The sequence below is a fragment of the Microcebus murinus genome, chromosome 22 (assembly GCF_040939455.1).
Source record: "Microcebus murinus isolate Inina chromosome 22, M.murinus_Inina_mat1.0, whole genome shotgun sequence".
NCBI lineage: Eukaryota > Metazoa > Chordata > Mammalia > Primates > Cheirogaleidae > Microcebus > Microcebus murinus.
Window position 1 is genome coordinate 4,989,518 of NC_134125.1, and position 24,564 is coordinate 5,014,081.

Sequence of the window (24,564 nt, forward strand, 5' to 3'; positions counted from 1 at the left end):
ACTCACACCTATAATCCTAGCCCTCTGGGAGGCCAAGGCAGGAAGATCACTTGAGGTCAGGAGTTCAAGACCAGCCTGAGCAAGAGCAAGACCCCATCTCTACTAAAAATAGAAATAATTAGCTGAGTGTAGTGGCTCTCTCGCCTATAGTCCCAGCTACTTGGGAGGCTGAGGCAGGAGGATTGCTTGAGCCCAGGAGTTTGCGTTGCAGTGAGCTATGATGAGGCCACTGCACTCTAGTCCAGGAGACAGAGTGAGACCCTGTCTCAAAACAAAAACAAACAAAAGAAAAAAAAAGAAAAACCTTTTATTTATTAAAATTTTACAAAGAGGCACATAGCACTATAACAAATCACAGAAGTAAGGGTCTATAGTCTTTAAGAAGTCAGGTGGTAGTCAGACTCCAAGCTTGGAACATTCTGGTCCAGGGCTTGCTGAGGAGCACAGCCAGCATGAGAGACGATACCAACAGTAAGCCCTTGGCAACACGCTGAGGATAAGGTTCACCTGGAAAACAATGAATAAAATTAAGCAACATTATTTCTTAACTCTTTTTGTAGCTATGTAGGTAGAATAAAGCCAAAAATATTAATAGTGACAATTTCTAAATGGCAGTATTTTAAGCAAATTTTTTTTCTTTTTAAAACTTTTCTTCTCTGTGATGGGAAAAAAAAAAAACTTTTCTCTATGTTTTAAGTTTTCTGTGATATTTATACATTTAAAAAAAATGTTTTTAAATGGCATAAAATAATTGATAACAGAAATCTGTCTTACCCTACCTTGATAATACTGGGTCAATGGATAGAGAAGTTGAGGCCAACACACCTCATTTCTGTTACAGTCATACTCCGTAAAATTGATCTGGAATCTGCAAAACATTTTAGAAGGTTACAAAAAAGTGAAAAGTATCAAAACTTGACTAAAGGAATAAATTTTCTATTTTCTAATATACATTTTTCTGCTTCCTAATAATGTCAACTAAGGCAGCAACAGGATTACCTTGTCAGGGGTTGGGGCAACTGTGCAGGTACGTTAATAAACTGGACTGATGCTCCAATAGGGAAAAGGTCACTCTTATTCTCACAGGCAAGGCCACACTGGTACTGCCAGTTCACGGTGGAGAACCTAGGAGGAAAAGACAATCAAGCTACACAGCCACCCTTCACTCCTATTTACTAAGATCATCAGGTAACAGATACAATGAGGATATAAACTGTTGTTCTCTTTAGAAGTTTTAAATTCTATTTGTGCTTTTTTATTCTTTGTATTATGTTAATTTTCACATATAGACACAAGAAGAGAGAAGAATATTGTACAATAAACCCTCCTGGACCTACTACCTAGCTACAATTGCCAGTATGTTGCCAATCAGGTGCTATTAAAGGTGGTTTGTTCCATCACTTTTTTGTCTTAAACAATCTAATAATAATAAAAACAATGGTTAACCATTTACTGAGGGCTTTCCATGTTGTAGGCTCAGAACTAAGGTATTAGCCTTTATACACGCCATCTTGTGGAAGCCTGCAAACACTACTACTGAGGTGAGTTTGGTGGTCAACGTCTGTTATTTCTGCCTACCCAGCATACCCTCTCCTGTCTTCTGGTAATTGCACCCCAATTTTCCACTGGGGAACCATCACTTCCCACTCTCAGTTCAGTGGACCACAGGGACTAGCCTGAATCTAGGGGTGGGCCCATCACCTAAGCCTAGCCAATGAGAGTTGTCTACTGAACTGGCCATAGTGATTGGTTCAGAAAGGAGCACATGACCCAAAGTGAACCAATAAAAATTCTGCCCAGATCCTTTTTTTTTTTTTTTTTTTTTTTTTAAGACAGAGTTTCACTTTGTTGCCCAGGCTAGAGTGAGTGCGGTGGCATCAGCCTCGCTCACAGCAACCTCAAACTCCTGGGCTCAAGCAATCCTCCTGCCTCAGCCTCCTGAGTAGCTGGGACTACAGGCATGCGCCACCATGCCCAGCCAATTTTTTCTATATATATTAGTTGGCCAATTAATTTCTTTCTCTTTCTAGTAGAGACGGGGTCTCGCTCTTGCAGGCTGGTCTTGAACTCCTGACCTTGAGCGATCCTCCCACCTCAGCCTCCCAGAGTGCTAGGATTACAGGCGTGAGCCACCGCGCCCGGCCCCCAGATCCTTTTTGAGAAAGATGAGGAAAGAGGTACTCTCTCCCCACTGGATTTAGTAAAGTGATAGAAGCTTGGAATTACTGGTGTTCATCTTTGCCATCTCTTGAGGAGAACCTCCTTAAGAATTAAGCCAACCCAAAGGGAAGGGGAGCTAAGAGAGGAAGAAAAAAAGATTCCTGACCCCATCAGAATGATGAACAATGAACTAGCTATATGTGAATTTTTCTGAACTTGAACCAATAAACTCCCCTTTTTGCTTAAGTCAGTATGAACTGGGACCCTGTCACTTAAAACTGATAGAGGCATGGTACATAAATGTATTATCACCATTTTACAGATGATGAAACTGCAGCTCAGAGATCAAGTAATTGCCCAATGTCACACAGCTCATAAGAGGGAGAGACATGATTTGAACCTGCCTGTCTGCTGCCAATGTCTCCAACCACTGCATGATAGTCTCTGATCAGCATGCCATTCACATCCATGAGTTTCAATATATGCTCAGTGCTAACTAGCCCTTTATTCACCTTCGTGCTTCCTAAAATACCCTATCGAATGACTTACTCGAAGCTTCACAACTACTTATGAGAATAAGTTTCCATTATAAACATAGTTTATATACATTTCATGTATACATATAAGCATAATGCTAATAATTGCAATTTGAAAATAAACAATCAGAATCTAAATTAGCATTTCCCTCTTCTTTGGCCCACCCTCAACTTTACCGACACTCTCTAAGCTACACTTTTCCAAGATGTGATCATACCTTGTCTCTACTCCAAGTATCTCCTGCTGAGTAATCCCTTCCACCAAGCCAGCATCCGAGATGAGGATGCGGATATGCAGCTGAGCAGGAACATCCGGGCAGATGCCGTTGGCGCTGCTGACAGGCAGGTCTGCCCCCGTGTCAGGGGCCTCTACATCTTTAGAAATGTTAAGTTACGCATTTTTGAAAAAATAATTTAATGACAGTTTTCCTACGATGGCATGACACCCCCCAAATAGGAAATAATATTAGAAAGCACATTAATGAGACTTTAATCTCCCATAGGTTGTGGCTGCTTGTCACTCCATAACTGTGTTACCCTCCTGAAGCCTACGAGGTATATAGGCGGTGCTAATTAACCAAAGTTGTAGTTAAGATGTTTCCTTGTGTGTTAAATCACACTAGGAATTTTAAAAGCCCTGATCCATATAATAAAACCATAAATCATGATTCAGTTCCCAAACTCCCCACTGAAATCCACCCAGCCTTTTAACAGAAAATATATAATTGCAGTAAAATCCCAAAAGTTATCCCATGAAATCACAGTTCTAGTAAAAGCAGTATAAGACATTTAAAATCCATACTAACAACTTCAATTAGTATGGATTAGATGGCTAAAAAGTAATTTCCTAATGTGTTGCCAAGCAGTAATACAACTGAAAGAGAATAAAATTGAATGAAGGCCGGGCGTGGTGGCTCACGCCTGTAATCCTAGCACTTTGGGAGGCCGAGGCGGGCGGATTGCTCAAGGTCAGGAGTTCAAAACCAGCCTGAGCGAGACCCCATCTCTACCAAAAATAGAAATAAATTAATTGACCAACTAAAAATATATATACAAAAAATTAGCCGGGCATGGTGGCACATGCCTGTAGTCCCAGCTACTCGGGAGGCTAAGGCAGTAGGATCGCTGAGCCCGGGAGATTGAGGTTGCTGTGAGCCAGGCTGATGCCACGGCACTCACTCTAGCCTGGGCAACAAAGTGAGACTCTGTCTCAAAAAAAAAAAAAAAATTGAATGAGAAATTAATTTTCATGTATCTTGAAAACTGGCACTTAGGGGAAAAACCAGCAAAGTCAATGACAAGAGGTAGGGACAGGTCTGTCACAATTCTGGAGGGGGTTTCTTTGCTCCTTCAGGGATTCTGAAGGTCAGTGACAATTTCTTCACGACATCTAATTTCCTCATACACGTGTCAACATCACTTCTCTTCTGTTTATTAACCAGGATCAGGGCTGCTTTTTGGCACAGACATGACATGCAAGCTAACCTCTTTCACCTTGAAGGGAACAAAATGTTATCACTTCTCTGATGTTGCACCTAACCAACCTGGGCTCTCTGTCTGGAAATTTTCCATACTGTTTCCTAGTCAAGTGCTTTGACTCACTCCTTCCCTCCACCCCTAAGGGGTCACTCCCTGGTCACTCCCTAGGCCACCTAGCTGGCCTGGAGGGCAGAGGCCAGGGCTCAACAAGCCTGACCTCTGGGTTCTGTTTGCAAAGAAGGCTCCAACTCTGGGCCCAGTGTCTTGGGCATGGGCTGGATTGGCAAAAGGGCAGCCTGAGAACCCCACGGCCAACAGGATTCTTCCCTGAGTCAAAGAGTGGGCCTGTCACTCGATCCATGAACATCCAAGGGGGATAGGGGGTCCTCATCATTGTGATCCCCATCACAGGGGTGGAGACAGTGCGGGCATGTGTCTGGATGGTCCCTGTGTGAATTCCAGTCTGCTGAGCCAACGTGACCTCAGAGCGGATGGAAAAGGGAGAGGCAGAATCCAGACTGAAGTGAGGGGCACAGCAGCATTGCAGCAGGGACAGGAGGGCTCTCAGGAAAGCAGAGGAGCAGGATTACTGAGCTCTTTCTGGCCCTAAGGCCAATTCCGTTAATTAGCCCAATAGAAGAAGCTTTCTATTCAGCACATTTATACACGCAAGCATCCCCAAGAAATCAGAAAGATACCTGACTTGCTACCTGGAAAGAGAAAAAAGAAGCTGGAACCCTGGGTTTTCACTCTAGCTCTGCCAAAACTCACTGTGACCTTAGGATTCTCCTTAGAACACCTAATGAGCTGGATCTCAACAACTACACATGAACATTTTAGATTTGGAGATAAAATCAGGACAGTTGGTGCAAGCTAAGTCTGGTTCACTTTTACTCTATGTGCATGTGGCTTATTTGTCCCCCCCAACCTCACCCCAACTTTGTGCATGATCCGCCTACCAACCCAGGCTTGGGCCAAAGGCACTGGACTGTCAACTATTTTCATCTGGCCTCTGTGATCCATGCTACTATTAAATCTGTTGTACCTTAATTTCTTTCTTTCTTACAGCTTTTAGATACAATTCACACACCATGCATTCCACCCATTTAAAGTATATAATTGAGTAGTTTTGAATATATTCACAGAGTTGTGTAAACATCACCCGATTCAATTTCAGAACATTTTATCACCCCATAAAGAAACCCATGAAACAGAACCCAGAAACCCAGAAACATCCATGACAGTTGCTCCCCATTTTCTTCCAATTCCTACAGCCCCTGACACCCACTAATCCGCTTTCTGCCTGTATGCATTCACCCACATTGGACATTGCACATAAATGGAGTCATACGACATATGGTCTTTTGTTTCTTTTTTATTTTATTCATCTTAAATATGGAACACTTCATAAATTTGCATGTCATCCTTGCGCAGGGGCCATGCTAATCTTCCCTGTATTGTTCCAATTTGAGTTGTATTTACTGCTAAAACAAGCACAATATATGATCTTTTGTGTCTGGTTTCTTTCACTTAGCATGATGTTTCAATCACTTTCTTTTCTTTTAAGTTAAAATTTTTATAAACTACAAAGTCAATTCTCAAATGCCTGTATTCCTGGCAATCAAAAATAACAATTCAAACTGAAGTGTACTAAAAGTCTTAGTTTTTATTTTTTTTTTTTTTAGTCTTTATTTTTTTTTAGAGCTATGATCTTGCTCTGTCTCCCAGGTGGGAGGGCAGTGGCTCCATCATAGCTCACTGCAGTCTCCTGGGCTCAAGCGATCCTCCCACATCAGCTTCCTGAGTGGCTAAGACTACAGGCACACACCACTATACCCAGCTAAGTTTTTAAAAACTTGTTTTAGAGAAGGGATCTTGCTATGTTGCCCAGGCTAGTGACCAACTCCTGGACTCAAGCCATCTTCCCACCTCAGCCTCCCAAAGCAAAGGGATTAAAGTTCTGAGCCATTACCCCAGCCTGGACTTTCTTTTACAAAGATTGTTGGCTCATAAAATGACTGGGCAATTGAACTCATGTAAATTTCCTCTTAAAAAACAAAAAACCTATCATGAATAAGAGAAAGTTGTAAAGAGCTTCCTGCCTAGACAACTGTCCAGTTATGCCATGACAAAGAAAGATGACCTACTGGGTCAAGCTCTAATGCTAAACTACAGTTGGCAGTCACAGCAACCAAGTCACACATCTTATCATAAGCAGCTTTGACTTACGTATTATCTCGAGCCAGCCATCACTAAGGTCACTGTAATTGGAGTTGCCTCTCATTGCAACATGAGTCGCTTTTATTAATGAAGCCAGTCTTTCAACAGCTTCCTCCCTGCAAAAAAATAAGACATTTCTTAGCTTAGAACCAGCAGGTCTTGTCCCGAAGTCCTTTTCAGTGAATGTCCAGGCAGTGCTTGCCGAGTGCCTAAATAAAAAACTGCCAAAGGAACTGGCATTAAAAACTTGCTGGCCATCACACTTCCCTTCCATGGCCATCCCAGGATGACCCTAAGCAGCTAGGGGAGGACACACAGAAGCAATCCTTTACTTCAGACTTAAAATGTTAGCAACTTACGTGGCTATCAAGTGGTTTACAGACTCCAATGAATGTCACCAAACCTGGGAGGTGGTTAGGTCACATATCAAGTTACCAGGATAAATTCAAGGGCCAGAGTGATCCAACAGTAAAAGGAACCTAAATATCTAGCTAGAATTTTGAGTCACAAAATTAAGTGAATATTAATACTCAGTATCCCTCCTTTCATTAATATCACTGGAGGGTACAAATCCAAAATACAGGAGAAGGACTGTGGGCTGGGGCCTCACAACCTGTGATCCAAGCTGCCACCGATACCCAGAAAGGTAAATCCATGGCAACAGAATGCAGATTAGCTGTTGACAAAGGCTGGGATGAGGGGAAATGTAGAGTAACTGCTCAATAGGTTTCCTTTCTTGGTGATGAAAATGTTTCAAAGTTAGAAAAGTAGACAGAGGTGGTGGTTGCACACCATTATGAATGCACTAAATGCTACTGAATTGTTCACTTTAAAAGACTATATTATATGAATTTTTTCTTTATCTTTTTGTTTTATATTTTGTCCTTTTTTACATTTTTCTGCCTTTTATTTTTTTATTTGCCCCTGCCTTTGATATCTGATATTATGTGAATTTCACCTGAATTTTTTTTACCCAAACAGAGTCTCACTCTGTCGTCTCACCTAGAGTACAGTGGTGTCATCATAGAACCACACCTTCCTGAGCTCAAGTAATTCTCCTTGCTCACCCTCCCAAATAGCTGGGGCTATAGGCACTGGGCTAATTTTTCTATTTTTAGTAGAGATGGGATCTCGCTCTTGCTCAGGCTGGTCTCAAACTCCTGAGCTCAAGCAATTCTCTCACCTGGGCCTCCCAGAGTGCTGGGATTACAAGTTTGACCCATCAACCCGGCCAATTTCACCTAAATTTTAAATTAAAAAATGCATAAGCATATTCATAAATATACTTTCCAAATGCCATCCATATAATGAAGTAGAAAGTTCTTCTTTATATACCATGTAGCAGGGCTTATATATTCTTTAAATACTAATCACACCAATTATATCTTGCTCTGGCCCTTTTCATAGCTCTAGAGTACAAGGTTCCAATGATCTAAATAAACTTTGGCAGAGAAATTTGCTTAAATATGGATGAAATGGCTTTAGTTCCAAGAAAAAGGCCTGTTTTCCCTTAGACGGACGATTGGATCAACTCTAAATTGTACTGCAAGTTTATATTTATTCATTATTCACTATCACTTTTACAGTATATTTTTTCTTTTTTTCCCAGCTACATCAGACAAATGGTAAATCTCTTCATGATTGATTTTTTTCTTTAGACAGAGTCTCACTCCGTTGCCTGGGCTAGAGTGCCATGGCGGCAGCCTAGCTCACAGCAATCTTCTATTTAAAGTAGAGATGGACTCTCGTTCTTGTTCAGGCTGGTTTTGAACTCCTGACCTTGAGCAATCTGCCCGCCTTAGCCTCCTAGAATGCTAGGATTACAGGCGTGAGCCACCTCGCCAGGCCCCCATGATTGACTTTTTTTTTTTTTTTTTTTGAGACAGAGTCTCACTTTGTTACCCAGGCTAGAGTGAGTGCCATGGCGTCAGCCTGGCTCACAGCAACCTCAATCTCCTGGGCTCGAGTGATCCTTCTGCCTCAGCCTCCCGAGTAGCTGGGACTACAGGCATGCACCACCATGCCCGGCTAATTTTTTTTATATATATATCAGTTGGCCAATTAATTTCTTTCTATTGATAGTAGAGATGGGGTCTCGCTCTTGCTGAGGCTGGTTTTGAACTCCTGACCTTGAGCAATCCGCCCACCTCGGCCTCCCAGAGAGCTAGGATTACAGGTGTGAGCCACCGCGCCCGGCCTCATGATTGACTTTTATAAGGTTTAATTCAGACTCTAATTTTTCATATTCATGTTGTCTTTAACATTCATGTAGTGGATTAATTTTAGGCAAACCATTCAAACTGCAGATAAATTCATCAGTGAAACACTCACCTGAGCTGAGTACAGTTTTCATTAATCCCAACTTCTAATAAGCACCCAGATAGTGCATTTTCTCCAAATAAAATGGGTTTGAAAGTTGCTGACGTACATAACCCCCTTCCAGCTATAAAAGAAAAAGATTATCCTCTTATTATTTTTGCTAAGTAAAAGTAGGGATTTACTTCAAAGCTTAAAGAAAGAGAGAAAATAGTAAGTAGAAATAAAGTTTCCAGTTTTCAAAAACTAAGATCGTCGTTACTCTAATCCCTTTCAAGTGGAACAAGGGTGCCTTCCTGTATCAGAATCCCTGGACCTGATCAGTGGTTTATGCAGAACATGGAATCGAACACCTCTGGCACATGTGGGTAACTACCACTAACGGGAAGATTTTCCATAGTTCAGAATGTAGTTATTCTCATGTCCCCAATTAGCACTATCCTGGGCTATAGATGACAATGACAAGAGATATCTCAAGACATTTAAACCTCACTAACGACTATGACTTCAGGTGCAAACACTGATAGCATTTCTTTAAAAAAAAAAAAAAGCTGTAGAAGCATGAAAAACAACCACTGCAGTTATTCCTCCTTGCTAAATAAACCAACTGGGTGTTAAAGTAGTTGATTCCTTGATTAGATTCAAAATATGGTAATACTTCTAGCTCCAGTTTACCAGAGGGCTAGTCATAATGCCCAGGCTGGATTACCTGACTGCCAAAGGTGAAAAGTTGTGTCATTATTTGTTCCATTGGTATTTAGAACTCGGACAGGCTTGCCAAGTTGGTAACCTAGACAAACACAACAGATGAGAATTAGCACCTCTCCTCCTATATTCTAACACAGCAAGTGCTGTCTCATCAAATAATATAGAAGAGAAATGAGAAATGAAAGAAAAACACCCTTGAGATAAGGATAGCACCTTCATTCATTGTTTTGCTTTCCTTTAACAGACAAAGACTTTCATGTGATTTTTAAAATATATTTTAACAATAAAATCTGGAGGTGATATTTCCTAATTCACACCTCTAATTTCTCCTTTCCTCTCTCCCCCCTGCAGTAAAGATAGATTTCTTTAATCTTACAAAATGTTTTTAATTTTTAAAATTGTATATACTATCAGTCCACTTTAACATTTTATTGATAACCATTTACAGTCTTTATTACTTCTTTCTGCTTACTTTGTGATTGAATTGCTTAATTTTCTAAATTAAAGTGGAAACTTAGATCACTGATAAGGGTAATTTTCTCCTATAATAAGTTTTTTTTTTTTTTTTTTTGAGACAGAGTCTTGCTTTGTTGCCCAGGCTAGAGTGAGTGCCATGGTGTCAGCCTAGCTCACAGCAACCTCAAACTCCTGGGCTCAAGCAATCCTACTGCCTCAGCCTCCCGAGTAGCTGGGACTACAGGCATGTGCCACCATTATCTTATTAGATTTTTTCTATATATATTAGTTGGCCAATTAATTTCTATTTATAGTAGAGACAGGGGTCTCACTCTTGCTCAGGCTGGTTTTGAAATCCTGACCTCAAGCAATCCACCTGCCTCAGCCTCCCAGAGTGCTAGGATTCCAGGCATGAACCATCACACCAGGCTAATTATAAGTTTTTCAAAGCTATAAGTTTCCCTCTTAGCTTTAGCTGCATCTACTTTCATTCATCTGAACATACTTTGTAATTTCAAGTTTGATCTATTAATAATATATTTTATTTAAAAGTGGCTGTTTAATTTTCATATATGTAGAGATTTTAGAGATTCCTTCCTCTTACTGATTTCTAATTTAATTCTGTTAGGATTAAAGAACAAGGTGTATATTTTTTCAATTTTAAGATCAATGACTTTCACCTTATAACCACCTATGTCTATCTCTGAGAATGTTTAATGTGTGCTTGAAATGAATGTGTATTTTTCAATTGTTGGGTAAAACTGAATACATACATATATATATATATGTTAGGTAGACAGTTAGGATCTCTGGCCGTTCTTGGAACAAGGGTTCCCTGCTTTGCTGTTATCTCAAGCAATTGCTTCACCTGGGAAGAAGGATAAAGGCGGACACTCCATTTTGGTGTTGCCTTACCCTTAATCCTATCCAGAGCAACTGCTACACCTGGGGAAGGAGGGAATGTTTTATGAATCTGGGAATTCCCAATCCCAGGCATGATAGGACTTAGAAACTGACCTAAAGTAACCTAGCCATAATTATTATGCCATTAGTTTGAATCTGATTGTGGTTCACCCCCACCCACGTGGGCTTTCAGAGAGGGGGCTCATATATGCAGATGGAACTGAGGATGACTACTGATCATTTGATAACATCCCACACATCCCGAGAGCCTGCCCCCAGATTGGGCTAATAAAAGGAAACAATTTGAGAGTTCAGAGAAAGAGAGAGTGGGTCAGTGAATTGGTCTGTCAGTCTGTCTCTCTCTACTCGTGGAGACAGACCCATTTTGTTCTACAATAAAATGGTGGCCAGGCGCAGTGGCTCACGCCTGTAATCCTAGCACTCAGGGAGGCCAAGGCGGGCCGATCGCTCAAGGTCAGGAGTTCGAAACCAGCCTGAGCGATACCCCGTCTCTACCAAAAATAGAAATAAATTAATTGACCAACTAAAAATATATATACAAAAAATTAGCCGGGCATGGTGGCAGATGCTTGTAGTCCCAGCTGCTCGGGAGGCTGAGGCAGTAGGATCACTTGAGCTCAGGAGTTTGAGGTTGCTATGAGCTAGGCTGACGCCACAGCACTCACTCTAGCCTGGGCAACAAAACCTGTCTCAAAAAAAAAAAAAAAAAAAAAGCTGCTGGTGTGGAAACAAAACAAAACCCGAAAATTAAAAAGCAGGCATGAGTCAGTCTTAGATCTCTCGTGCAGAGACACATGAGCGGGCAAGCTAATGAACACTTGCTGAATGATTAATACTACCTATCGCAGGAGACTGTAAAGGAAACTAAACCAAAGTGACCTTTCAGTGGGACCATTTGCTAGTAAATCCGAGCAACCTCAAAGTCTGGTGTTAGGTCCTATTCCCATCCATCTCCTATGAATCCAACTTACTGTTTCCAACTTCTTACTACAAAAATGTTCACATGTACAGAAAAGTTGAAAGTAATACCATCAACACCAATATAGCCACCCCTAGAATCAATCAATAATCCAAAATATTATCATTTTCGCACACAATATTGGCCACATTTCAAGCACTCAACAGCTGCATGTGGCAACTGGCTACCATGTAGGACAGTGCAGTCCCACAGATTAGGCTGTCTGAGGCAATGAGGAGGCTAAAGTGAATGAAAGAAACAAGTAGATCTTTCTATACCATAGCTCTATGGAAAAAAAGAAAAAAGAAAACAAGTCTATGACAAATCAGGGGGTGTTATATCTGCATAAATACAAAACACACAGGACAGGGCGTTCAGAGACCCCATGCAGTCTCACCAGGGATCTCAGGTTAAGAACTCATCATCTGCAGCTCACTATTTCTTAGAAAGCTCATGTTACCAACATGATAAATGCAGCACGTCTCTCAAAAGAGCAGTACAGTAAAGAGAAAGAATGTTTTACATTGGAAGTAACAGTGCTACTAGGTACAACACTCTCTATAAAAAAAATTAAGTTGCTATTAGAAAAAGAATACAGCATCACAAAAGAGAATAAAGGAAAGGTCAGAGTCACAAACTACAATTCAAGAGAGTTACTTAAAGCCATCGTGATAATGCAGGAGTATTGAACTAAAATATGTTTGTAAGATCAATGATTGATGCATTCATATCTTACCTGGATTTCCAGATGTTTCCTCTTCATTACCACTGTTATAGCCTAAAAATTTTACTGTAAATCTCTGTGTCATTATTCCTAGAAATAAAACAAAATAAAAATATAATATGCAACATTTCACTAGGAAAAGAAATTATCCCCTATATTATTTTCTTTACCTTAAAATTGCATTTTGACATGAACAAAAAAATACTGTCTCTTTGATCAAATCACAAATTCTCATAAGAAACAAATCTGACATAGTTTTTATATACTATAATTATGAGAAACTTGAAGAAAGAAAACAAAAATACTTTAAACTGAAAGCATTCTTGCTACCCTCATCAAAGTTACCTTTCTGGTGGGCATTAATTTCTGCCCAGATAATTTTGACATTTATTCCATGGATTGTCTTATTATTCCATATGAAAATGTAATGTTCTTCTACATTCACACGTTTGGAGGCTGATCCGTCATTTAAAAGAATTTCTGCAAATACAAGAATACGTTTATTGGCCAGTCATGGTGGCTCAAGCCTATAATCCTAGCATTCTGGAAGGCCATGGTGGGAGGATCGCTTGAGCTCAGGAGTTTGAGACTCTAGCCTCTGCAAGAGTGAGATCCCATCTCAACAAATTAATAGAAAGAAATTAGCCAGGCAACTAAAAATAGAAAAAATTAGCCAGGTGTGGTGGCACACGCCTGTAGTCCCAGCTACCCGGGAGGCTAAGGCAGTAGGATTGCTTCAGCCCAGGAGTTTAAGGTTGCTGTGAGCTAGGCTGACACCATGGCACTCTAGCATGGGCAACAGAGTGAGACTCTATACCGCTAGCACCTGGCTCACAGCTAGACACGTAGCACACCTGGCAAAGCGCTAAAGATGAACGATGACACAGTGTCAGCTCCACAGCAGCAGGGCCTGCTGTCCAGTGCCCTGCTGTACTATGGGAACTCCACTCACATCTGACAAAGCAATGAATAGACTTGAGAATTGTAACACATTAAAAAGAAACACAAATAGTCTCCTTCATTAAAAACAAAAAGTCCTAGTAAGATCAGCGAAACCCCAAATAACTTATTTGCCTACATCACAATTGCAAGGCTTAATTATCAAAAAAAGAAAAGAAAGCAAGAAGTGAAAATGCACTTCTAAAGAATTCTTTAACTATCTGACAAACATTTAAGAAAAGGCTTACAATCAGTGCTTCTTCTTGGTTGGTTAAAAATAAAAAAGGAACAGGCTCACAGAACAAGGGACTCATAATGCAAGGCTGTGAAGGCACTGGCTCGAGGTCGCAGAAAGTGCCCTACAGCAAGGCAGGACAGAGCAAGGAACAAATGAAATACTACTGGGACATCTTTCTAACTGTTGTGAACTTCTTTAAATTCTTTTTAAAAAATGTATTTTACTCTGGGGCTATATGTTACTTAGAAGAAACGACATACATATTTCTGTGGAAATTACATAAAAGTATAACATTAAAATACCTGCATTGGTGATGAATTTGTCTAGGTCAGTTCTGGCCTCATAGGTTACTTGTGGTGTAACTATGCCTAAAAAGAAACATGAATTAGCTTCCCCAGGACTCCATGGCCTACCCTCATCACAGTTACCTACTCAAAGGAAAGCTCATCAACAGACATGGCGACCGCACCTGCCCTGTGTGCCAACTACAGAACCCTCCCCACTCTTCAAACACTGTCAGATGGGACTCCCACCCTTCTTAGCATCTACGTATAACTATGGAGGAGAATCCCACAAGTCAGGGTTGCTATGGGGTGTCACTGTGGCGTAAAAGCAAACACCCAGCGCACTGCTGCGTGGGAATGCGAAATGGTGCAGCCACTGGAGAAACAGTTTGGTGGGTCCTCAAAAAGTCGTATTACCTGCTTTTGAAAGATCAAAAAAAGTCATATTATCATATGACATGACAATTCCACTCCTAGGTATCTTCCCAAGAGAAATAAAAGCACACAGCCACACAAAAACTTTCACACAAGTGTTCACAGTGGTATTATTTGCAACAGTCAAAAAGTGAAAACAATCCACATGTCCACCAACTGATGAACAGACAAACAAAACATGGTCTGTCCATACAACAGAGTATGATTTGGTCATAAAAATAAGTACTGACGCATGCCACAACATGGATGAACCTTGGAAATGTCATGCTAAATGAAAGAAGCCAGACACAGAAGACCACATTTTGTATGATTCCATTTATATGAAATATCTAGAATAGGCAAATCTATAGAGATAGAAAGTAGATCAGTGGTTTTTGGAGGGGGAGGGGAGAATGGTGAGCACAAGGGCTCCTTCTAGGGTGATAAAAATGTTTTGGAAGTAGACAGAGGTGAAGATGGTACAACACTGTGAATGTACTAAATGTCACTGAGTTGTATACTTTAAAATGGTTAATTTTGTTATTTGGATTTTACTTCACTTTCAAAAAAAGAACTAATGTGCAGTATACTGTCTTATGGAACTGATCTTTTCCCAAGGAAAACACCTTCCTCAATTAGCAGTTGAAATATTATTTTATGCTACTCAGTAGAAGTGATTTATTGATAATCCTATGAGATCAGAGTTTATCTTAACACTCGGGCCTGTGTTCTTTTTTCAAAGAAATGTAACATACGTCTTTCCATAGCACCACTCTTTATCTTCACATTGAGAATACCATCTTGTTCTTGGCGTATTTCCAAATCAGTAATGCATTTAACATCAAAATTCTGAAGAAATGCCACAGGGGCATTGTGCACACACTGCCCAACCAGGGACACCTAAGAGTGAGGGAAAAACCCAACAGATTTATGGCCTGTCTTCTAATCATAAAAAATAGATCAGCATCTCTTAAAATTGTTCTTTCTGCACCCTGTTCCTATTGCTGGTTTAGTTTCACAATGGCTAGTATATTGACTAGTTGGCCAATTTTTTTTTTTTTTGAGACAGAGTCTCGCTTTGTTGCCCAGGCTACAGTGAGTGCCGTGATGTCAGCCTAGCTCACAGCAACCTCAAACTCCTGGGCTAAAGCCATCCTTCTGCCTCAGCCTCCCAAGTAGCTGGGACTACAGGCATGCACCACCACGCCCAGCTCATTTTTTCTATATATATTAGTTGGCCAATCAACTTCTTTCTATTTATAGTAGAGATGAGGTCTTGCTCTTGCTCAGGCTGGTTTCCAAATCCTGACCTCGTGCAATCTGCCCACCTTGGCCTCCCAGAGTGCTAGGATTATAGGCGTGAGCCACCGCACCCGGCCTAGTTGGCCAATTTTAATAAAATATCTGACTAATCAAGGTCTGGAAGCAACTGGTCAAGAAGCCATAATAAATAGTATTTAATAAAAACAAAGAAAATCCCTTGGCCTGCTCTGTTTACTTTGCAGAGACATGATTATATTCAAATTCATCATCTCTCCCTCGTCACAACCAGATTTTTTTAATACCATAAAAACAGAGATATAGTTTAACCTCCCAAGCTTTCTCCCCATAAATATTTGCCCCTCATAATGTTGAACTTAAAAAAAATAAAGATTTCATATATATATATATAAAAAATTTAGCAGGCATGGTGGTGCATGCCTGTAGTCCCAGCTACTCGGGAGGCTGAGGCAGGAGGATTGCTTGAGCCCAGGAGTTTGAGGTTGCTATGAGCTAAGCTGACGCCATGGCACTCTATCCCGGGCAACAGAAGTGAGACACTGTCTCAAAATAAATAAATAAATAAATATTTCATATAAAACCTCATAGCCTTAAAATATTTTTCAAATTTCTAGAATATTATATAAAATAATATCTTTATAGCTTATAAGAAATTGGCTATTAAACTAACAGAAGAGAAGAATGATAGTTACTTCCATGGAAATTTATAGAAAATCTTTTGGTTTTATTTTATAAGCTTACAGTGAGATTTAGCAAAGATACGATTAATTTAAGAGTGAATATGTTTTTTAAAAAATCTGGAGACCATAAATAGTTGCATCCCTGGCAAGTCCATAGGAGAAAAATAAGTAACTTAGGGAGAGACTCTGAAGAGTAGAATGAGTTAAATTAATAACAAGATGGGAAAAATAAGAGAAGCAGCTATTAACAGCATATTAAAATTGAAATGATTACCTGTGGGATAGTAAAATACGCCTTATCTACAGTCATAATTGGGTCTCCTTGTTTGTAACCAAAGTCTGAAAAGTCTTTTGGATCCGTATGCAAATATCCTTCAAAGGAAGAGTCCTGTCTAGGGGAACTGTAGAGCAAAAAGAAAGACCATCACTAACACTTTCTGTTACCCTCTGCTGAAACACAATTCTTTCTTTAAGTTTTTCTTTACTTTTTGAATTATAAAAGTGAGAGATAGTTGTAAATTTCCAACAATACAGAACTGTAAAATACAGAAAGTTAAAGTCCCAGTGAGCCCACCACTCCTCCTATCCTAGAAAAGCACTAGAACTGTTTGCAGTATCAATTTATTTTCATCTCCTCATGTATAAAGTCTTAAGAATGTAAATAAAAACAAAAAGAAATTATTTTCAATGAGGTCCAATTCTTTCAAATACTTAATGCAAAATAGATTTGCTAACCAAAGGGTAGAACTGCATCTTTTAGGCGTGGGGGCTCTGGAAAGGTGCTGGGGAACAGGTGACCAGCCTAATAGCGCCTACTGGAGTGTGGCCCCACCGGCTGGGAGAACCCCACCCTCCCCAAGACAGCTGCTCGGACACTTACACGGAACCGTGGTAGAAGTAACCGAGGAAGGGCGTGTTGGCAAGGGACGACTGCACACACAGGAGGGGAAACCACTCGGGGACACGGTGTGTCCTCCCAGTGGAGCAGAGCTGATCGAATGGAGGATTGACATCGCCTCCAAACACGCCGGGGAAACAGGACTGTCGGAACAGTCCTGTTAACTCGGATGAGCATTCCTGGAAAGCAAGCGTAAAGGGACAGTGAGAGGACAAGAGCTTCCGTCCGCTGTGATGGTGCCACCATCCCCTGGCAGTGCGATGGACACTGAGGCCAGCAGTTCACTACAGGGTCAGTGAGAAACAAATACAATCCCCATCTCACCTAAAAGTGCTCTGTGCCCACAAAAAGTAAAATAGTTCTAGAATTTCTTTAGCCAATTCCCCAAATAAGCTTCCAAGTCAGGAACTTCAAGCCTTAAAGAGAACCACAGCTTTTCTAGGAACATCCTACCTATGTCCCTAGTAAAAAAATGGGGAGGAAAAGATGGCAAGAACAGACCCCAAATAGGGACTAAAGCAGAGTAAACTTCCCTTTCTAACCATTATCACCATTCAAACCCCTAGCCCAGAAAAGCCTAAGAACATTGAGAGTTAGGGCAAAGAGTCTGTATTCCACAAGAATCCTCAAAGTCCTCACTAGATTACAACACAACCCAATTAATGTCATCAGGAAGTGACTTGATTCACGCATTCATGTACTCAGTAAGGAATTCATGTATTCCTTTTTTCACAAAGGATCAAGAGAGTTCCAAGTTCAATTATGTCCTGAATCCCTTGTTTATTGAAGGTTGAAAAGTAAGTGATCTATTGTTTTAAACAAGAGCAATTCAAATTACAAATCAGTCATGTATAAAGTGATAAGTTGCGGTTATCTGAAGACGTATTTTGACATTTTTATTGATACCTGAATCAGATTTATGATGTGCTTTACTTTTTTTTTTTTTTCAGTTGTCAATTCTGAGCTCAGGTCAAGTGTAGAAACCTTCATAGTTACAAAGGTCAGTAGTAAAAACCTTTTCATCATCATACTTTTTAATAATTGTTAGCATAAGAGTTACAACATTAATGCAGACCCTAAACTTTCCTTTTCTGTGTTGTAAAGCCGATCATAACACAGTATACTTAAAAATTTGCTAAGAAGGTAGACCTTATAGTAAGTGCTTTTACCACAAAAGAAAACAACCAGAAAAACCCAAAGTGGGTGGAAGGAAGGAGGTGTGGATAAGTGTATGGTATTGATTGTGATGATGGGTTCCTGGGTATATACTTATCTCCAAACACATCAAGTTGTATACCTTAAATATCTACAGCTTTTTGTACATCAATTACACTCAATGAAGTGGTTTAAAAACATAAATTTGCATTTCCCCAGTGGGGAAGGAAAAAACCCAAGCAAGCATAATTGCACTCATCTAGAAATGGGAATGACTTGAGTACTAATGTTCTTCTTTTGCATTTCTCATTCCTCTTAAATCTAAATAAGAATTAAAAGTATGTATTTTACCTAGGATTAGGTGATGGTTTCTAAGAACCCAGAAACCAGAAACACAAGTAAAAAAAGAAAAACATTAGATAAATTAGACTTCATCAAATTAAGAAACTTTGGGGCTTCAAAGGACACCAACAAGAAAGTGAACAGCCTACAAAATGGGAGAAATTTTCTACAAATCATATATTTGATAAGAGACTAGGATCCAGAATGTATAATGAACTCATAATTTAACAAAAAGACAAGCCAGTTTAAAAATGGGTGAAGAAGAATCTAAATAGACATTTCTCCAAAGGAGATAAACACATATCTAATAAGCACATGAAAAGATCTTCAACATCATTTGCCACCACAAAAATACAAATAAAAATTACAATGCAATATTAGTTCACACCTACTAGCACAGCGGCTATAATAAAAAAGACAAATAATAACAAGTGTTAATGAGGACATGGAGAAATCACCATCCGTGTACATTAAACATACAGTAACAATATAATCCAGGCATTCTACTCCTAGCTATAGACCCAAGAGAAATGGAAATGTATGTTTACACAAACACTCATACACAAATGTTCGTGGCAGAGTTATTCATAATAGCCAAAAAATGGAAACAACCTGAATGTCCAGCAACTGATAAATGGATAAAAAATACGTGATATAGACAAAAAATAGAATATGATTCTGCCATAAAAAAGGAATGAGGTAGTGATAAGATGTTATAGCATAAATGAACCTTAAAAGCATCGTACCAAGTTTAAAAAACCAGTCACCGAAGACCACATGTTATGTGATTCCATGTACACGCAATGTCCAGAATAGGCAAATCCACAGGGACCAAAGGTAAATGAATAGTGTCCTGGGATGGGGGTGGGGATCGGAGTGACTGCAAATGGGCACAAGGTTCTTTTCTGCAGCAGTGGAAATGTTCTAAAATCAGAATGTGGTGACGGTTGTACAACTCTGTAAATTTACTAAAAATCAATGAAAAACTGTACTTGCATCCTTTTTATATTTTCTTAAAATCTTCTAAATAAATAATATGAGGCCAGGTGCAGTGGCTCACACCTATAATTCCAGCAATTTGGGAGGCTGAGATAGGAGGACCACTTAAGGCCAGGAGTTCAAGAATCCTGAACAAAATAGGGAGACCCCACCTCTGCTAAAAAATAAAAAAATAAGCCAGGCATGGTGACATGCACCTATAGTCCCAGCTGCTGGGGAGGCTGAAGTAGGAGAATTGCTTGAGCCTGGGAGTTCAAGGTTGCAGTGAGCTTTGATCAGGCCACTGTACTCCAGCCTGGGCAAGAGAGCAAGACCCTATCTCTAAAAAAAAAAAAAAAAATGAGTAAATAAATAAATTTTAAACCAACCTCTCAGTATGCAATCATGACATTATCTAAAGAGATATACTTTTTTTCCTTCCATAAACTAAACCAATAATGCTACATAAGAAAATACTCAATTTGAAAACAATTTGCAATAGGAAATATAATTTCAGTTTTGAAAGATCATCCATTAAAAAGCTGTTGGAAGGGAACTGTCAGTGGTCATGTGCTGTCAGGTAGCACAACTTCTGTGCCCAATAGTCAGAAAGAACGTACCTGGTCACAGCAGCAGCGAACATCACAGGCCCCGGCTGTTAAATTACAAGGACAAGGACCAAGGGGCTGATACACTTGGTTAGGAATAACAGTCACATTCTCTGAAAAGTACACACAACAGAAAAGTTCAGCTATGAAACACTCTGACAAAGCATTGTCACATTTTTGACAGTTGGACAAAAAACCTGAATCATCATGTTTTATAAATCACCATTACCAAATATTGCACATTGAGGAATACCTGAAATGAGCTCTGCATAAAACATATCTGAGGCCTGCACCTGCTACTCCAACAAAAACCCAACTATAAGAAAACATGCTAGTTACAATGAACCAAAGAAGTCATAGTTGATCTTGAAGATAATCAATTGACTAAAAGTTACAAATTAGGATAAATGTAACACACTGAGTTTGTTTTTCAATATGCTGAACAATCATTTCATAACACATCCAGACTTTAAGCACTTACTCCTTCAAACGCATTACCTTTTCCTAGCAGATAGAACTGAAGCCATGGTGACACTGCAGACAGCTTATCTGGAATCTATCCATCACAAGATCACATTCATGCTAGACCTCAAGACCACTTGCCGTTGTAAATCCAAATCCTCAACACCATGATTCTGTTTGGAGTGTAGGGAAACTAACTAAATCTAAGGTGGAACCCTGAGGCAATTTTAGCTTGTGATAAATCAGCTCTCAGCAGCCAATTCCCAGTGCCTGCCTGCCACAGGGCTGGGGCCACTCCAGGCATTCTCCACACTCAATCCTAGAGATCTTTTTAAAATATACAAGTTAAACTGTACCACTCTTCTGCTAAAACCCATCCACTGGCATCCCACGCTCCCCACCTGGGCCAGGTACCTTGCGACCTGGCCGCTGCCCCCTGTCCTGGGCACCCCCTTCCTGTTCTCCATGCTCTGGCTCCACTGTCACCTTTCACACACCCTTCCAAGCTAGCAATGATGTAAATTCCATCTGTAAGAGACCGGTCAAACACAGTGGTGGTCGATCCACACAATGAAATACTATGCACCATTAAAAAGAATGAGGTGAACCTACACTTGTTCATATGTAACCATGTATAAGTTATATTGTTTTTTAAAAAGTAGAAAATCATGAACTGTGTTATTAACCCTTTGCACTCAGATGTCAAGTGTGGATAATGTCGAGTGGATGAGAAAAAAGCAAGTGAGTGCAAAGGGTTAAGTATTAATGTGTGTGTGTTTTTTTTAGAGAAGGGAATACATGCTTCTACAAGTATAAGAAGTTAGCAGGCTGACTCTAGGAAAGGGAGCTGGAAGTCAAAGTTTTCACTAAAAATCTGTTTTTCTATAAACTCATTCATGAGTTTTTCCCTTCCTTTCTTTTTTTCATAAGATGGAGTCATGAGAATCAATGCACAGAAATAGATTTCAAAAAGGATTTAAGATGGCTTACAAAGATCCAAACACTAGAGCAAGATAAAATAAATCTTAAATGAAAGTACAAAATGAAAACTTTTAAAATAAGAAAACTAGAAAAATTAAGTTTATGGAGGCCAGGCAGACTCCAGAGTGAAGGTGAGCACACCTTACCAACCGCAGGGCACATACTTATCACACAGGTAAGTGTGACATGAAGGCTTTGACAGTCAAAGACTTCACTTGCCTGAGGCGTTACGGGTCAGAGAAGAGTTGGCGTACATTTCCACCTGAATGAGTAGATGTGCCAAACAGGACGAACTGCGAGATGCTGAAACCAGAAGAGTTTGGAGGATGCATGGGGACTCTGAGACAGAATCTGTCTCATTAGAGGAACACCATTCCAGACCCTTCATCAACCTTACTGTCACTTCCAGCACATCCTGAAAGGAAAAGAATGCTGTACTTTTAAAGCGACTCAAAGCAGTGTCTATAAGAACACACAATGGAAAACACAATAAAAGCACATACTAGCCTCAGTTCATTTTATAAAAGGAGAACTGTAGCAAAGATGACAGAGTTATCTTTAAGTATGCTCCATAAATCTGGTAAGATGCAATCTCTGATTCCTACTCTTTAATTTAGCATAAAAGCAAACAACTTTTGGACACCCACAGAAAGCTAACCCCAGATCTGATAAATCAACTTTGTGCAGCACCTTTTTAGTTTATCATCCTGCAGGCAGATTAAATACACAAAAAAAAGTCAATGGAAACAACTCTCCGTTTATCTCAGAATGACTTTGTAAATGTTCATTCCTAGGGTGCAGAGTTCATCTTTCTCATTCTTTTATCTCCAGAGTTGATGTCTTGCACATACTAGGCACTCGATAAACACTTATTAAACAGAAGACCTTTAATCTCTCCAGGATTGAGTGTCTTTACACATAAGCTCAGAGTTGGGCAAGATCAGTGGTTATGAAGCTTTTCTGAGTAGCAGACCCACTTGATAATGCGATGCTAGCTGGTGAACCTCTCATCCGAAAAATGCACATACACACAGAATTTCACATACGATGTCATAGGGTTCACAGAGCCCTGGAAATGCATCCAAGACCCCTAAGCATACAGTAAGGACCCCTTGGGCTGGTTCAGCATCTACCAGATCCCATAGCCCACAATTTAATGACAGTTGTGAGCAAGGAGAAAACTGTATCTTGTCAAATCATGAGAGCATTGCAGAAACCCTAGACATGGGCCTCTACACAGGTTACAGAAGAAGGTTTTACCTGTGGCCTTACTGCGCTGGGGGTCACAGTCACACTCCAGTTTTCTGCCTCAGTGGTCAGCCCGACACAAGTTGGAACCGGCAAGACTCCTACGGAAGAGAAGATCAGAATGCCAGGCACCATGGCCCAGCAGCTAAGGGTGTGCACTAGAGTCAAGACTGCCTAATCTCTTTACAAGCCTAGGGCTGGGCCCTTTACAAGCTCTGTGACATCGGACAAGTGACGATCTCTCTGAAAGTCAGTTTCTTCATTTGTCAAACGGAATGAAAACGCATCGCTACTCTCGTTAGGACAACGCGATGACGCATGCGCTAGTTCAATGAATGCTAGCCATTACGATTTCAAGCTTTCTTTCACCGAACCTGCCGGTCGGGGCTCTCTAGTCTGCAGCAGCCCCCATCCTTCCTCCGCACCCCAACTTTGCAGAGGGCAGAGGCGGGGCCTAGAGCGTGCGGCTCGCCGGGCTCCGTGTGCGGCCTGGCCCTGGCCCGCTCCTCTCCCTCCCCACAGGAAGGGCCGGACTCTTTACCCGCCTCGTCACGCAACACGGCCAGGGACACGGTCACATTCGCGGTGTCTCCGATGACCAGGAACGCGCGGGCCTCCGGGCCGGACATTCGGATGAAAGAAGGGATGAAAACTAGGCGGGAAGGAAGGGGACGGGGCGGGGTTAACAGCCGAAGCGTCAGTGCCTGAGGGGCGGGTGGCGGCCTCCTGGGGGACCCCCGTGTGACCCTTTAAACGCGCGGTCCCCTCAGACCCTGCCCCCGCAGGTCCCCGCCCCGCCGTACCCACCCAGGTCCCCCCACAGAGGCCTCAGGACGCTCTGCAGAAGGAAGAGCCCCAAAAGGAGGGCGGCCGGCGGCGGAAAGGCCATGCCTGGGCCTCGCGGGCCCAGCACCGCGGAACTGCGCCCGCCTCAGAAGCCGGGAGATGCCAAGACGCCAAAACGCCAGCGCTGCCACCCCGCTGCCGCCATCTTGTCAAGCGAAATCCCGGAGCTATGGCAACCACCAATCGGCTGCCGGCCGGGAGGAGCAGCGCGTCGCGATTGGACCAGCGGCAATAGAGCCCGCCCCGGCCCAGGCCGGAGCATCCCGGCCCCGCCCACAAGGCCTAGAGCGCTTTTGCTGGCTCTTAGTGCTCAAAGTAAGAAAAATCGTGAGCTGGTAGAAATCTGTCTCCAGTTCAAAAACTGGAGTTTCCTCCCACCCGAGAGTTAATGCAGCCACACTCCAAGGGCGAGCCTGTAACCACTGGCTTTTAAACAAAAGGGGTAGGTTTTGCACCTTAATAAACGTGATTTTTATGAGGATTATTTGGGGGGGGGGAGCAAAAAGGGATGAGGCTGCAATACTGTAATTAGGTAGCGCTGTTGCATTGTCTTTATTATCACTCTTTTTTTTTTGAAGGGTTTTCTCCACCACACAGCGCTCTCAGTACTCTGAAAGCAGATCCAATTAAAGAACACACAGGAGTATTCCCCAGCAATAGGACAGATGGGAAAGTATAAGAGTTCTGCCTGGAAAAACTTTCCTTTTTCTTAGGTCAACAGCCTCAAAG

At 41.1% G+C, this 24,564-nt stretch overlaps 1 protein-coding gene and 2 non-coding genes across 6 annotated transcripts; all 3 read right to left on the reverse strand.

The window, feature by feature from the left end:
- Positions 1–287: 287 nt before the first annotated feature.
- Positions 288–24,005, reverse strand: TCTN2 (tectonic family member 2). 4 transcript variants are annotated; one of them, XM_075996465.1, is made up of 18 exons: positions 23,797–24,005; positions 23,531–23,641; positions 23,002–23,090; positions 21,961–22,156; positions 20,311–20,411; positions 17,198–17,394; positions 16,592–16,718; positions 15,112–15,256; positions 13,961–14,026; positions 12,827–12,961; positions 12,494–12,571; positions 9,421–9,501; positions 8,727–8,838; positions 6,405–6,511; positions 2,915–3,065; positions 1,000–1,125; positions 780–868; positions 288–507 (listed from the first exon to the last, which is right to left on the reverse strand). In XM_075996465.1, the coding sequence occupies exons 1-18, from the start codon at positions 23,876–23,878 to the stop codon at positions 386–388; spliced, it is 2,115 nt and encodes a 704-aa protein (XP_075852580.1). In that variant the 5' UTR covers positions 23,879–24,005; the 3' UTR covers positions 288–385. The 4 variants fall into 4 exon arrangements, with proteins under 4 accessions (XP_075852580.1, XP_075852579.1, XP_075852581.1 ...); XM_075996464.1 differs by having other exon boundaries at positions 2,915–3,071; XM_075996466.1 differs by lacking the exons at positions 20,311–20,411; positions 21,961–22,156 and having other exon boundaries at positions 2,915–3,071.
- LOC142863784 (U6 spliceosomal RNA) lies at positions 5,565–5,668 on the reverse strand. Its single transcript, XR_012914425.1, has one exon. It is a non-coding gene; the product is annotated as a U6 spliceosomal RNA (small nuclear RNA).
- Positions 18,176–18,246, reverse strand: LOC142863803 (small nucleolar RNA U2-30). The gene has a single exon (XR_012914441.1). It is a non-coding gene; the product is annotated as a small nucleolar RNA U2-30 (small nucleolar RNA).
- Positions 24,006–24,564: the final 559 nt, after the last annotated feature.

Excerpts from the sequence above, each read along its gene's own strand:
- TCTN2 (XM_075996464.1), bottom strand. The coding sequence starts at position 23,878 with ATGGCCTTTCCGCCGCCGGCCGCCCTCCTTTTGGGGCTCTTCCTTCTG. Across the intron at positions 14,027-15,111 it reads GAGTGGTGCTATGGAAAGAC|GCATAGTTACACCACAAGTA; the intron begins GTATGTTACATT and ends GTTTCTTTTTAG. Across the intron at positions 9,502-12,493 it reads GGAAACATCTGGAAATCCAG|GTTACCAACTTGGCAAGCCT; the intron begins GTAAGATATGAA and ends GTGTTTGTCTAG.